The sequence below is a fragment of the Antennarius striatus genome, chromosome 3 (genome assembly GCF_040054535.1).
Source record: "Antennarius striatus isolate MH-2024 chromosome 3, ASM4005453v1, whole genome shotgun sequence".
Classification (NCBI taxonomy): Eukaryota; Metazoa; Chordata; class Actinopteri; order Lophiiformes; family Antennariidae; genus Antennarius; species Antennarius striatus.
In genome coordinates, this window is record NC_090778.1 from 17,349,906 (window position 1) to 17,363,307 (window position 13,402).

General features: G+C 39.5%; 2 protein-coding genes across 2 annotated transcripts; both read left to right on the forward strand.

Annotated features, from left to right (window-relative positions):
- The first annotated feature begins 305 nt into the window (after nt 1-305).
- On the forward strand, nt 306-10,516 carry ubox5 (U-box domain containing 5). Its single transcript, XM_068311219.1, has 7 exons — nt 306-433; nt 4,593-4,655; nt 6,071-6,172; nt 6,643-7,418; nt 7,554-8,167; nt 8,268-8,450; nt 8,829-10,516. Exons 2-7 carry the CDS (start codon nt 4,602-4,604, stop codon nt 9,047-9,049), a joined length of 1,950 nt encoding a protein of 649 aa, XP_068167320.1. The 5' UTR covers nt 306-433; nt 4,593-4,601; the 3' UTR covers nt 9,050-10,516.
- A 793-nt stretch (nt 10,517-11,309) lies between these two features.
- avp (arginine vasopressin) lies at nt 11,310-13,169 on the forward strand. Its single transcript, XM_068311007.1, has 3 exons — nt 11,310-11,475; nt 12,017-12,221; nt 12,953-13,169. The coding sequence occupies exons 1-3, from the start codon at nt 11,356-11,358 to the stop codon at nt 13,084-13,086; spliced, it is 459 nt and encodes a 152-aa protein (XP_068167108.1). The 5' UTR covers nt 11,310-11,355; the 3' UTR covers nt 13,087-13,169.
- Nucleotides 13,170-13,402: the final 233 nt, after the last annotated feature.

Below are 13,402 nucleotides of genomic sequence, written 5' to 3' on the forward strand. Positions count from 1 at the left end.
GAGCGATCAAGGGATTCTCCATGGGACTCCTCGGCGATTTGATTCGCATGTTTGATTTGGCAAAAGTTTTACGGTGGATGCCCTTCCTGACACAACCCTCTGCATTTATCCGGGCTTGTGCCGTCTGCTATGCGACTTTAAACATAACCCGCTCGCTGTTGCTAATTAAATGGTGAATGAGCTCCACTGTAGGTTCATATGTTATATCTGATTATGATGAAGTCAGTGCCTCCCCAGCCCAGTGGACGCTGAGGAAATTCTCAATTACAAATGTACCGCATGTCCCTCGTCGGCCGCCAGAGTCGCATTGGCTGAACTACATGGTAGCTACTGGCTAGCAGTAGCAGCTCATTAGCTAGTAAATTACCTTTAAAGTTTTAAGAAACTGATATCGGAGAACTAAAACAATCAACTTTGACGACTATTAAACAAAGTAAGCGTTTTCAGCCTTTGCTTTAGTCTTTTTTAGCAAAATTTAAGTGTCAGACATGCTAAGCATCGGCATTGTTTGTGACATTATTGCTAGCTGTATGAAGCCAGCTGTGTTCTAGGGGCCGTTTCTTGGAGGAGTCGTGTGGTTGGAAGCGTTTCAATGAAAGAAATAGTGCAACCTTTTCTCAGGACGTCAGCTTACTAGTGTGAATGACGCTCAGCGCCTCGAATAAATAGGTTTAAGATAACATCATATGTACAGCATTCTGTGGCGAGACAAATTACAGTCATTTAGCTATCTAACTAGCTACTGGAAAAAATTAGCTATCTTAATGATCAAATGAATGTATGGTTTCACTACATCTGTCATACAGGTACTGTATGTGGGGGTCATTGTGTCAATGGTTTTGCTCCTGACGAGCAGGTTGTGCTTGTTGTTCCTTTAGCATTTCGTCAAATGTTTATCGATCCAATTTTTTATTGATATTAACCCTTGGGGACTGATTGGTACCAAAAGTGACATTTTTGTTGTTTTTATGTTTTTCTTTCCCAATAAATCAGTCAATTAAAAGGCTAAATATATTAAATTTTGCCAGTCATTTTCTTTCAACTTTATTTTCTAAATTCCTTAATGCCTGTCATTGGAAGTGTATAGAATAGTAGATTGTCACCGTGTACACACAGGAACCAATTGGTACAAAAATGGTCTCATTGACTCCCATTATAACCACATATTTTTCATATGCTATAGGCATATATATATATATATATAATATATTAATATATTATATATGCATATTATATATATTACTATATACAATAATGCTGCCATGTTATAATGCAACATGATCTTCATTGTCTGCAGCAAGCCACTGTCCCCACATTGACCCCACAGCACAGACACAGACCCACCGTCTGTGTTTACTCCTCCTGTTTACTCCTCCTTCTTCTTATTTTCGTTCCTTCATTCACAACAACTACCTTCATGAAAGGTAGTGGGTGTGACAGAAGGACATGAAAAAGGACATGATTTCTTTTGCAGGTCTGTGTTTACACACCTGCAAAAATATGTATTTCCATTCATCCAATAGGTGAGCGGAGGCTTCTTTTGATCCAGCAAAATTTGCTGGATCAAAAGAAGCCACAGTAGATAAATGGTCACTTTTAGGGGCCGTTGTTCATTCAAACAATACATGCCTTCCAAACCAGCCAAGTACGGACTCAAAATCTGGGCTTTGTGTGATGTCCAGACCTCTTACGCGTGGAGGCTCCAGGTTTATACGGGGAGGTCTGCGTCAGCTCCGGTGGAGCGCAACCAAGGAATGCGTGTGGCACTGGAGCTCACTGAATCGCTCCAGGGCCACACGCTGACCACGGACACTTTTTTTTTTACATCTTTTCCGCTGGCTGGGGGGGCTGGCTGTGCTCCCCCCGCAGCTCTTAGACAGTAAACAGCGGCAAGTGCAGTCATCGTTGTTCGGATTCACGCATGAAGACAGCGATCGTGTCATATGTCGTCCCCCCCCCAAAAAAACCAAAACAAAACAAACGTGCTTCTCCTGAGCACAAAACACCGGGAACCAGAGGTCCAGGAATCGGGGAAAAAACCCCACAAATAATAATGGACTATAATCGCTGCAAAGGAGCCGTCGACCACCTGGACCAGGTATTTACGCATCACTTATTTATTTCACTTACTGGTATTTATTTACTGTTACTCACTACGTTTGATTGTGCGATATAGCAACAGCCTATGCACTTTATTTTGTTGAATATTTTTCTATTTATCAAGAGGGATGTGTGAAATTGTATGCATATTATTCGTGTAATTTGTTTTTCTTCCGCAGGCTTGTGGCACCTACTCCTGCAGCCGGCAAACGCGCCGCTGGCCCAGGTGTCTTTTTTATCACATGGTCCATGTTTCCTGCTACAACGCCTTCCGTCTTTTCTTGTCTGTGTACCCCGGCTGGAACAGCTCTCGGTCCACGAAACGCCACCTTTTTTTGGAGCAGCTCGGCGCAGCGCTCGTCACCCCAGCAATGGAGAACCGACCGCGGATGCCTAGAGCACCGTTTTCGGCGAGCCTGGTCCGTGAAGTCCAGGGCCGGGCCAATCAAGAGGAAGATGGGGCAGGGGAGGAGCCACAGCCGGTCCCGGCCAAATCACGTAAGACTCGCATATGCTGTGCGCTGATCAGAAGGGAGTGTGGAGCCAGTGCGCAAAGTGTCACGCACATGCATGTAAGAGGCACTACAGGATTATCTGTGAGTCGTGTTTCAAGTGCCAGTAAACATTCATTCTCACACACGCACGCACGCACACACACACACACACACACACACACACACACACACACACACACACACACACACACACACACACACACACACACAACAACAACAAAACATACCATACCACGGCATACACTGCACAAATATTGTTCTTATGTTTGAAATTTAATGAATGTTGAAATGTTTATATGTATAATAAAATATATAGTTGTACGAAGGTCTCATTTTTGTTTGTCTGCACCGGACACGTTGCCATGGCGAGGCGCATACAATTTCATGACATGATCCGTTTTGGACCATTAGCCAATGTGTTCATTAACTTTAAAATTCTCTTTGTACCAAAAACTAATAATGCATTAAAGTTAATATTGTTACCAATTACTGGCATGGTCAAGGTTGTAATATCTTTATCAGAAATATTTAACCATATGCAAATTTTTCTAAATATTCCATATTTTGTGTTTTTCCCATTGGAAGAAAAAGAGGGTTGTCATGGCAAATTCCATATAGACATATATAATAATAAAAAAAACTTTATATCTATGAATAGGGCTGAAGTAATGGAAAAGATCAGATGCACTGAAAGAAAAAAATATTTCTGTATGGCATGTTTTTTTTAGACTTTTATGAAATGTCAATTTTTTGTCTCTTTGGTTAAAGTGTTTAGAAAAGCTAAAATTCTCATTGTACCAAAAACTAATAATGCATTAAAGTTAATAATCCTACCAATTGTTGGTATGGTCAAGGTTGTAATATCTTTATCAGAAGTATTTAACTGTCCACTAACTTTTGGAAATATTCCACATTTTGTGTTTTTCCCATTGGAAGAAAAAGAGGGTTGTAATGGCAAATTCCATATAGACATATATAATAATGGAAAAACTTTATATCTATGGATAGGGCTGGAGTAATGGAAAAGATTGGTGCGTTGAAAGAAAAAAAAATATGTCTGTATTACAATTTTTTTGAAGACTTTTATGAAATGTCAATTTTTTGTCTCTTTGGTTAAAGTGTTCAGAAAAGTTAAAATTCTCATTGTACCAAAAACTAATGATGCATTAAAGTTAATAATCCTACCAATTATTGGTATGGTCAAGGTTGTAATATCTTTAGCAGAAGTATTTAACTGTGCACTAACTTCTGGAAATATTCCACATTTCGTGTTTTTCCCATTGGAAGAAAAAAAGGTTATAATGGCAAATTCCATATAGACATATAAAATAATAAATACAACTTTATATCTATGGATAGGGCTGAAGTAATGTAAAAGATTGGTGCATTGAAAGAAAAAAATTTATTTCTGTATTACAATTTTTTTTAACACTTTTATGAAATGTCAATTTTTTGTCTCTTTGGCTAAGGTGTAGAGCCATTTTAATCGGTACCTAAGGGTTAAAGAGAAATAACGTGGTAGTTATCAATATGCTGGAATTAGAGTATTCAGTGTTTGGTATCTATGTTTCATAAAATACAAACATTTCTTTAAGTGTCAGTGATCCTCATTAGTCATTATTTGCTCAACTAATCAGATTGGCAGTAAGATCAATGACAGCCACAACACCGAGGAGTATATTTTGCGGATATTGAATTACAACATAGTCAAATGAAATATCGAATAAATAACTTTGTAGACATCAAATACAAGTGGAAGTCAACATCTCCCTTTGTTTTTTTCTGTCATATTATTGGCAGTAACACAGCTGTTTATGTGTAGGCAGTCACAAACCATCTAACAGTGTGTCTCAGTGTGATGTATCAGTAGTCATCAGCTGCTGAATGGGTGTATTCACTGAATGCCTCACTTTTACCTTGACCTCTCAACAGATTCAAGGAAATGTGTAGCTCTAAAATGATTTTCTTTTTCTGCAGGCCGTGAATATGGTTGTGAATCTCTGTCTACCACACTTCAAAACAACAGTTCATTGCAACAAGGTGCGTGACATGTTTTGACCTTTTCCATATCTGTATCTTTTGTAAGCAATATCTTAAATTGAACATATACTGTGTTGTCTGTCATAACAAGATTGAGAACACGCCTGCTGCAAACCCCTGGGGTCCAAAACATCATATAACCATTACCCTAATGACAATGTAAAGGTTTGATGCATGTATTATAGTAGTGCTTTCTTAGTTTCTTAGCTTAGTTTCCCTTTTAAAAAAATTAAAAACAGACATAATATGTACCAAGCTGATGATCAAACTGAACCGCCAAAAAAATGCCGAATGATTGAGGTTGCGAAAAAAGATGTCATCACAAAGAAGCAGAGGGACAAATGACGGTGGAGAGACTGAATCATACACAACCTTGTTATGTTCTTTTTATTATTACTTTGTAATTGTGTCATGGCTGGAATTTTCACCACCCTTAGTATGGCGGATGTTCTTTCATTCATTTTCTACCCCATCCTTTTAGCCATTATTGTTGTTGATAATATGTTAGAGACTGTCTTCATTTGCACTATTCTGTAGCACATCATATTCACAACCCCTTGAAGCTTAAAAGGTAACTAGAATTGCAGAAAAAAAGAGTAAAGTTCTATATTTCCATTTAAAAGTCATTTTAAAAAAGTTTTCAGTTTTTTTTTTAACTTTTGCTTTTCAGTCAATAGTTTTCGTTGCCTTTAATTCATATACTGTATTCTCCTGTGGACACTGCACCATGCTGACAAGCCTTCTCCACACAAGTTTCAGTACTGTAATATCTGTCAGTTATATCTTTTCCTTCTTTAACTATTGATTGATGTTTATGCTAGAAAGCAATCATTGTCACTTGCTTTTTGTCCAACTTTTGCATCTTTTTTGGAGGCATGGTGATAATCAACCTTTATTTGTATAACGCTTAAACATATCAGCAGACATTTCAAAGCGCTTAGACAGACAAAGCCAACAGGACTATCCAAGCATAAACGACAGTTTTTGATTGCTCTGGAGGGTTAACTAACTCCTCGCTCTCACTGCAGCGTGTAAAACGAGAAGCCATCATTTTGCCGCGTGATCGATTTTAGTTAGGCAGAATCACACAGGTGAGTCTCGTGACGAGACTCACGTGAGTTCAAACCATAATGATAATTTCCGGATTCCAAATTGAAGTGGAGAAATGGGAAAAATTGTGAATATTTTTTTGAATGGAAGTGCATTTAAAGCTTGCATCCCAGGGACTAACGTTGTCTGACGATGATGCGTCCCTGTCAAAAAATGTGAGGCAAGGACACACGCAAACAAGAACACTTAACTTTGAGAGTAGGAAAAGACTAGGTTTTATGCAGAAATATTTAATCTCCCACACATTGACTAAAAGTGCAATAAGTAAAATTGTATAAATTATTTCTTTCAACTTTCATCTGCAGCTATGTGCAGACGGCTATGATGTCACAAATCTTGTATCAGCTGACCCAGTTCACAGAAAGCGGGGTTTCAAACTGGAGTACTTCCTGCGTCCACCTGTACAGGTCAGTTTGTGCTCTCACACTCCTTTCTGTCAAATCCACTCCTCACACCTGCCTGGGTTTTATATAGGGTTGAAAATGACAATTTTATAATTTTTTGTCATTATTCTTATCACAAAGTGTTCTTTTTAAATATTCCTTTTGTTGTCCAAACAAACATACACATTCCAGAGACCCAGAAGCCATGAATAACAAGAAAAAGCAGCAAAACATGTTCAATAACACACACACATAGCAGAGGCAGCGTTCTTTTAAGTTAGCCATTCTTCACGCACAGGCAGCTACACTTACTCTGTCACAAATTTCTATAAGATAAATTATATTGAAGTTGCAAGTCTGAGGCTGCAGGACTCCTGAGTCAGAATGGATGCTAATTATTTTTTGCATGTTAACATGCCCTTTGCCAACACTCATAATGTGTTTGTTCCTTTAGTTAATAAATTCATATCCATTATTTATCCCCTTTCTCTCAGGTGACCTTGAAGTTTGACTTCCAGGTGGAGGTGTGCAGAGTGGATGTGGAGTTGTGGCCCTGGGGTATGGACAGAGGACAGGCTTGCAAGAGGCTGGAGGTCAGCACCAGCTGTGATGGGGTTCTTCCCCATAATTTTGATCATAGCCACAAACTGAATCAGCAAAAGGAGCACACCCAGATGCAGTCAAAGTTCCAGAATAAACGGAAGAGAGAAAAGGAAGAGCATGGCGATAAATCTAGCCACTGTAATCAAAAATCAAGAATAATCAAGAATGGCGACGAGTGGAGTATTCAGGCCTGCCAGTGGGGTGACGTGACTCAACCTCAGCCTCAACAGATGGGCCATATGCTCAAATGTCAGTCGCAGACTGTAGACAGTTATCCTGAGCCACACTTTAGACTGGTAGGTCGTTGCGAACTTAAGGAGGAGACACAGGTTTGTTTCACACAATCAAATTTTCGTCCCCGGCCCCCGTTCCTCTCCTCACTTCCACCACAACCACCAAACTGTTTGCAAGAGGTACTTTGGAACCGGGGTCTGCTTGGCGCTGTGACACAACTTCGTGTGACCATGCCATTTGGTGGTGCAGCGTCTGCTCTGGGCTTTAAGGCTTTAGCTGTGTGGGGACAACCTGCTCGCTGCTGCGCTGCAGAAGAAGTGGAAAGGATTAAAAGGGTCCATGAGGTCAGTAGTAAACTGCTCCCATCACCCGCTTTTTATACCACTTCTCTCAACCAGACAAAACCACAGCTGCAAGCAGGCACACCTCTAAGGTATGTGTTTATAAGCAGTCTAGTGACTTAAGCTTCTGGTGTTTCTCATAGCTGTGGATACAAAAATCCGCCTAAGATTCAAAGAAATTTATTTTCAGTCATGTTGATTGTCTGTTAACTCTTTTTTTACTTCAGCAATCTTTCCATCCCAGAGGAGTTCCTTGATCCAATAACTCAGGAGATAATGACGCTGCCCATGTTGCTGCCTAGTGGTGTGTCGGTGGACAACACCACTCTGGAGAAACACCAAAAGAGAGAAGCCACTTGGGGTCGACCCCCAAATGACCCCTTCACTGGTGTGCCATTTACTTCAACATCTAATCCTCTTCCTAACCCCCAACTGAAAAGCCGCATTGATCATTTCCTTCTGCAGAATAAAGTGATGAGGACGGATAGGGTGTTGGGGAGACAAGGGAAGACAGATGATCCACAATCCTCAAGACTTATAGCCTCCAAGGCAGATGGGAAAACCCAGAGCAATTTATGTCTCATTAAAAGCTCAAAGAAGTCTGTCATTCAATGTAATGCTGGCATCAGCAGCTCAAATTGGACTACACAAAGAGATGGCTCTGGTTTGACACGATCAGAAAGTCGGAATCACTCATCCAACTCTCAGCATTTTGCTGCAGATCTTGAATCAAGGTTAAAGAAAGAAAACATAAATCAAGGCAGTGAATCCTCAGAACGGTTGTCAGTTGAACAGAAACAAAGATTTCAAGCAAAAAGACCGAGAAATGATGCAGTTTCCTGTGAGTATAGTACTATCGGTGCTCCAAGACTCCCAAAATACAGTGCAGTATATATCTTTTTTCACCCTCTGTCCCTTTGGTTCATTCTTTGTACTCTCAGTCCCCAGCTGCAGCTCTCATGAACAGCGTTTGTCAGCCAGCCTGGATGAGGCCCTCTTCTCTGCCTTGCAGGGCCGACCGTCCTTCACCTCAAACTTGTCACACCAAAGACGGCTTACTCCAGACCCCGAGCGACCGAACACGTCAAAGAACAGTCAGATAGCAGCTTTCTGCATGTCAACAGGTACGATATACAAAAGTGAAATTGTTACCTGAAGTTCCTTGTATTTTTCTCACTGACCTCTTTGTTTTGGGGGGGGGGTGAGTTGAAAATAAATAGAATTTCCCCACTCTATGCACCCTCATTGTATTACTTAATACAGGCCTGATGTTGAATCAATCACTTGCTAATGTCATTCAACGATTTTCTCATTTCTCATTCAGTTGCTGGCCTTGTTAAGAGAATTGGGGGTAAAATTCCTGACGTAATCTAAAAAAAACCTAAATTTATGACTTAGGACTGTCAGTGTATTTATAAGCAACCGTTCTTATGGTATCTAATGTAACATCAATATAAAACCATTAATTACGTGATTAATGTCCCCTCACGTTTGTTTTTCAGGCGAGAAGAGGTGCTCGTCATGTTTCTGTTCCCTCTCCATTTACTCTCAATCTACGACATCCGTTTACCGTCTCACCTGTGGTCATTTGCTCTGCCGTTGCTGCCTGCAGAAGGAATCTCAACCACTGAGTTCTGTCACGATATCAACATCCAATCACATCTCATGTCCTGCCTGCCAATGCCCTACACCGTGCAGTGACATCATACGTGTGCATCACTGAGTGACGTCTTTAGAGGCTTCACCAGTTCCCTTAATTCCTGTGAAGAAATTAGAACTACAGTATACTCTCATGCTAAAGATGGGCTTCTATTGCAAATGTGTCACTGTTGGGTTGTGACCATTTCAAATTCAAACATGGAATGAAAAAGACGCGTACAACTGTACAAACCCCACATATTAACTGTATAGATGGTTTAGTTGGTTGTGCTGCTTCCATCCATTTCTTTGATACACAGAATATTATCACAGATGCGCCGTTACTCTGGTCATTCTTGGATTAATCATATAAATCCCTTCAATCTTCATTTCTATGTCTATATTTTGTAACAATTTTGTTCTTTTTGTCTTAATCAGATAAGTTACAAGACTAGCTGTGAATATTCAACTGAATTTTCTTGTTTCTTTGACAAAATACGATGATTGAGTTCTCTGTGTGCAAAAACTTTCACACAAAAAAGAATGGTTGAAAAATTTCTTGTACTCTTCCACCCCCTCTACCTGTGTTGCATTTTATTGAGCTGAATTGTGGTACCGACCTTGGTTGTGTAGATATTGTACAGGCCCTGAATGTGTTGAGAATGAACAATGAAAAGGTTAGGGACAGGACTAATAGAGTAAGAGAACCAGAGTTAAAGTGGAAATTGAATTGACCAAGGCTGTTTTGTTATTGTGAATAAACAGACTCACTCCTGCACAGCCATCTTCCTTCACCCCATTTACAGCTTGACATCTTTTTTGTAGAATACTGTAGGTTGTCTTAAGACAGTAAATGCTGCTATATATGTAAACTTGTTACCATAAAATTATTTTTGATGTGGTAAAACTGAAAAGGCTGATCTTTATCAGGTTGTGTTAAAAATTGAAGCAATTCAAGTTTTTGCTTGACCACCACTTGTGTCAATCTCCTATTATAATGTGTATGTCGTCTTCAATTTATTCCTGTGTGTAAAGTCTTTCCGAGCAGAGGCTCTCTATCAGAGTTATATTAAACTTAGGTTAAATTTATTCATCTTAACACTTAATCCTAATTACACTGATTATCATATTCTCTGCCTTCAAGGGTTAAACAGACCAAAGTCTAGACAAACTGTTGGGCTTGCAGTCACAAACAGCATAATTTATATGTTGGTTTCCATGAGAACATTAAGCTTAATCGAGGTCGTGATCCTATATCCGCTCTGTGAGTTAAGATTTGCAATCACTTGTTCTGCATGTGAAGATATCAACATTACTGTTTCAGACACAAATATTTTTACGATAATAACTGACCTATTTGTCTGGGGTTTTGCTGTTAAAACAGACTGGACCTGGTGTCAGAAAGGTTAAAAAAAATCCAACTTCAAATCGAATTTACTGTAATAATTATGTTTCAACATTGCTGATTATCTGAACTTTTTTATTTGTGAGAATAATGATATATTGTTCAAGTGTATTGCCATGCAAACTAAGACATTTTGTCTGTATTTAAGTGTCATGTTTGAATACTTTGATGTTAATTAAAGGACTCTTTCATTCCTTCTGCCTCTAATGTTCAGTTTCGTCGTTTATCTCTGAGCTGTTACACAGCATCAGCAGCTAATAAACCAGATACAACACTGAGCATGCAACAAGACACTGAATGAAATAAGGAGCCTGAGGTGTTTAAGTTAATTTGAAATGCTAATCTTGTTGTGCTCTTTAATGGTCTTTAATCACGTTAAGAAGATAATTGCTGTAACATTATGGTTGTCATGGTACTAGCACAATTGGCTTCTTTTAAGTGAAGTTAAAAATGTGTCCTGCAGTAATGGACAGTAATTGGCTTGACAGTTGCATTGTGCATGATCATCTCTTGTACTCAATCAGGGTGATTATTGCAGTAAATGCAATTAATTGTGCATAAATCTCTTTAGTTGTTCACATTATGCCATTTCTGTTTTTTGTGTGTGTGTGTGGGGGGGGGGTTTCGTTTTTGTTTTTTCAGAAAAGTAGAATAAAATGAATAAGGGACAATCATGAATACAGAAAAGGCATCGCTCTTTGCCAGTGTTGTTTTCTTGCTTAAATTTGTTAGATGGCCCGCATCTGATTCAGAGCCACATCTGCTTCGACCCCACGCACAGAACGGCGCACCCACGCAGATGGCCTTCAGGTGCGCGTGCATGTGAACAGGAGAACGGGTACGACGCTGACGTCAGACACAAGTGTCAATCGCTTTGTCAGGTTACGTCTGCTTATAAGTGACGAGTTGACGGGAAGTAATTCAGACATCCACCCAGGTGGAGGAAGTAGAGGACAGGTGCGCGGCGCTCATCCAGACCAGCAGCGATGCCTCATTCCTTGTTACTCCTTTGCGTCCTGGGACTCATCGTCCTCTCTTCTGCCTGCTACATCCAGAATTGTCCCCGGGGAGGAAAACGAGCGCTGTCGGAGAGCGGGATCAGACAGGTGGGGATCTTCATCCTTCTTGATTTCTTTTAGGAAATAAGTTCTTAAAACATTTATTTTATTTTATTTTTTTTTAAAACTTTTGGAAGCCCTAGGCATGATGTAAACAACAACAACAACAACAATAATAATAATAGTAATAATAATAAATTCAAATGAAGGGTAAAAACATCTTAGTTTACAACTAATATAGGTATAAAATATTAGTAACGTATTATTGAATGTTTTCTGTTGTAGTTAATAAGTACAACTACGTGTTTATTAAACAGTCAAATGTATTTATCATGAATTCTGCAACCATTTGCTTGCCAGTATTAAGGATCTTTATTTTGAGTAAACTCTATGCTCGTCTATTAATATTAAAATACTTGAGTGAAATTATCATTAAACATTCAATAAATACTTCTGTGATGTACATTAGGATGAAAAGAGTGTAAAAGTGGACAATGCCAAAATGACGGTAACATTTGATGACATCATGATGATTCATAGTAGCACCTGAATACTGTAATGCTTAAATCTCTCAAATTTTCTCCTATAGTGCATGCCTTGTGGCCCCAGAAATAGGGGCCGTTGCTTTGGCCCCAGTATCTGCTGTGAGGAAGGGTTTGGCTGCCTTATGGGCTCCCCAGAAATAGCTCACTGCATGGAAGAGAACTATTTGCTCACCCCTTGCCAAGCAGGAGGGAAACCTTGTGGAACAGAGGGGGGACACTGCGCTGCTCCAGGACTCTGCTGTGACTCAGGTACGGTTTCAGCGGCGGCTCTGGAGTTAGACCATTGTGGGGGGAGGGTGCCACTTGTGACACCCTATAGAAGTTACAGAAAACTAGGGATAATCTCAAGACTTGTATGAGCAGCTATAACTAAACTGAACATCTAGTTCTGACTAACTCATATTCAAATCTTCCACTGGATCAGAATAATATGATGAGTCTGGTTACTTTTTAACTTGAACAGTAACAGTCCCAGGAGCCTTTGTGCTCCAAAGTCATAACTGTCACCAAGAAGTGACTGCTGCCTTACGGCATGATTTATTTAATCCCCACCTGTGGTTACAAGACAAACTAAAGCCAATATCTTTGTATTTCTAATGTCTGAGTGTGGGTGAATATGTTTTGTTGGTCAATGTGGTGCCTCAAGTTTTTTTAATGGATCCAATTTGTATTTAGACATATCTCTGGTTTTGTTTGGAGTAGAAACAGAGAAGTGGTATTGTAGAGAGAAAGGTAGAGTAGAGTATAACTTTATTTATCCCTTAAGGAGGTTCCATCAGGGAAATTCGTAAAAATTTCTTCCTTTGTTTGGCTTACATTACAAATTTGGGGGCTTTTGGAGGCCACATCCCAAAAAAAAGGTGTCTTAAACTGTCTATGTTTTGATTGTTTGTCTTGTTTGTCACACAAGTAAAAGCTATGAATTGTTCTATGATTCTAGTGTGAATGAAGTTGCTTTCCTTTCCTAATCTCTTCATCAGAGAGCTGTGCAGCGGACTCTAACTGCCTGGGGGGGATGGAGGCTTCAGACTCACCTGACAGCTCGGCGTTGAGCTCACCTGCGGAGCTGCTGCTGCGCCTTCTGCATGTGGCCACCAGGGGGCAGACGGAGTAATGATTCCGTTACCTTTGGAGTCGAAGAGCGTCCATAATTCACATTGAGCCTTGAGATTTGAATCATGAATAAAATGCCAAGTCAAATAGTATTCTCTCTAAACCTCAAATTGTATTTGTATCTGTAATGATAACTTTTTCATCTTTAGTCATATTTAGGTGATTCAATTATTGACTAAACAGGTGAAGAAGAATCTTGAAAATAGGTGTATTAATATATTTCATGTTTGTTCCTAGCATAGAACTGTGTATATTAATGTGCATACTGTAGACAAAATTTTATTCTATTTGAGGCATTATAATATGTCTCAAAGTTC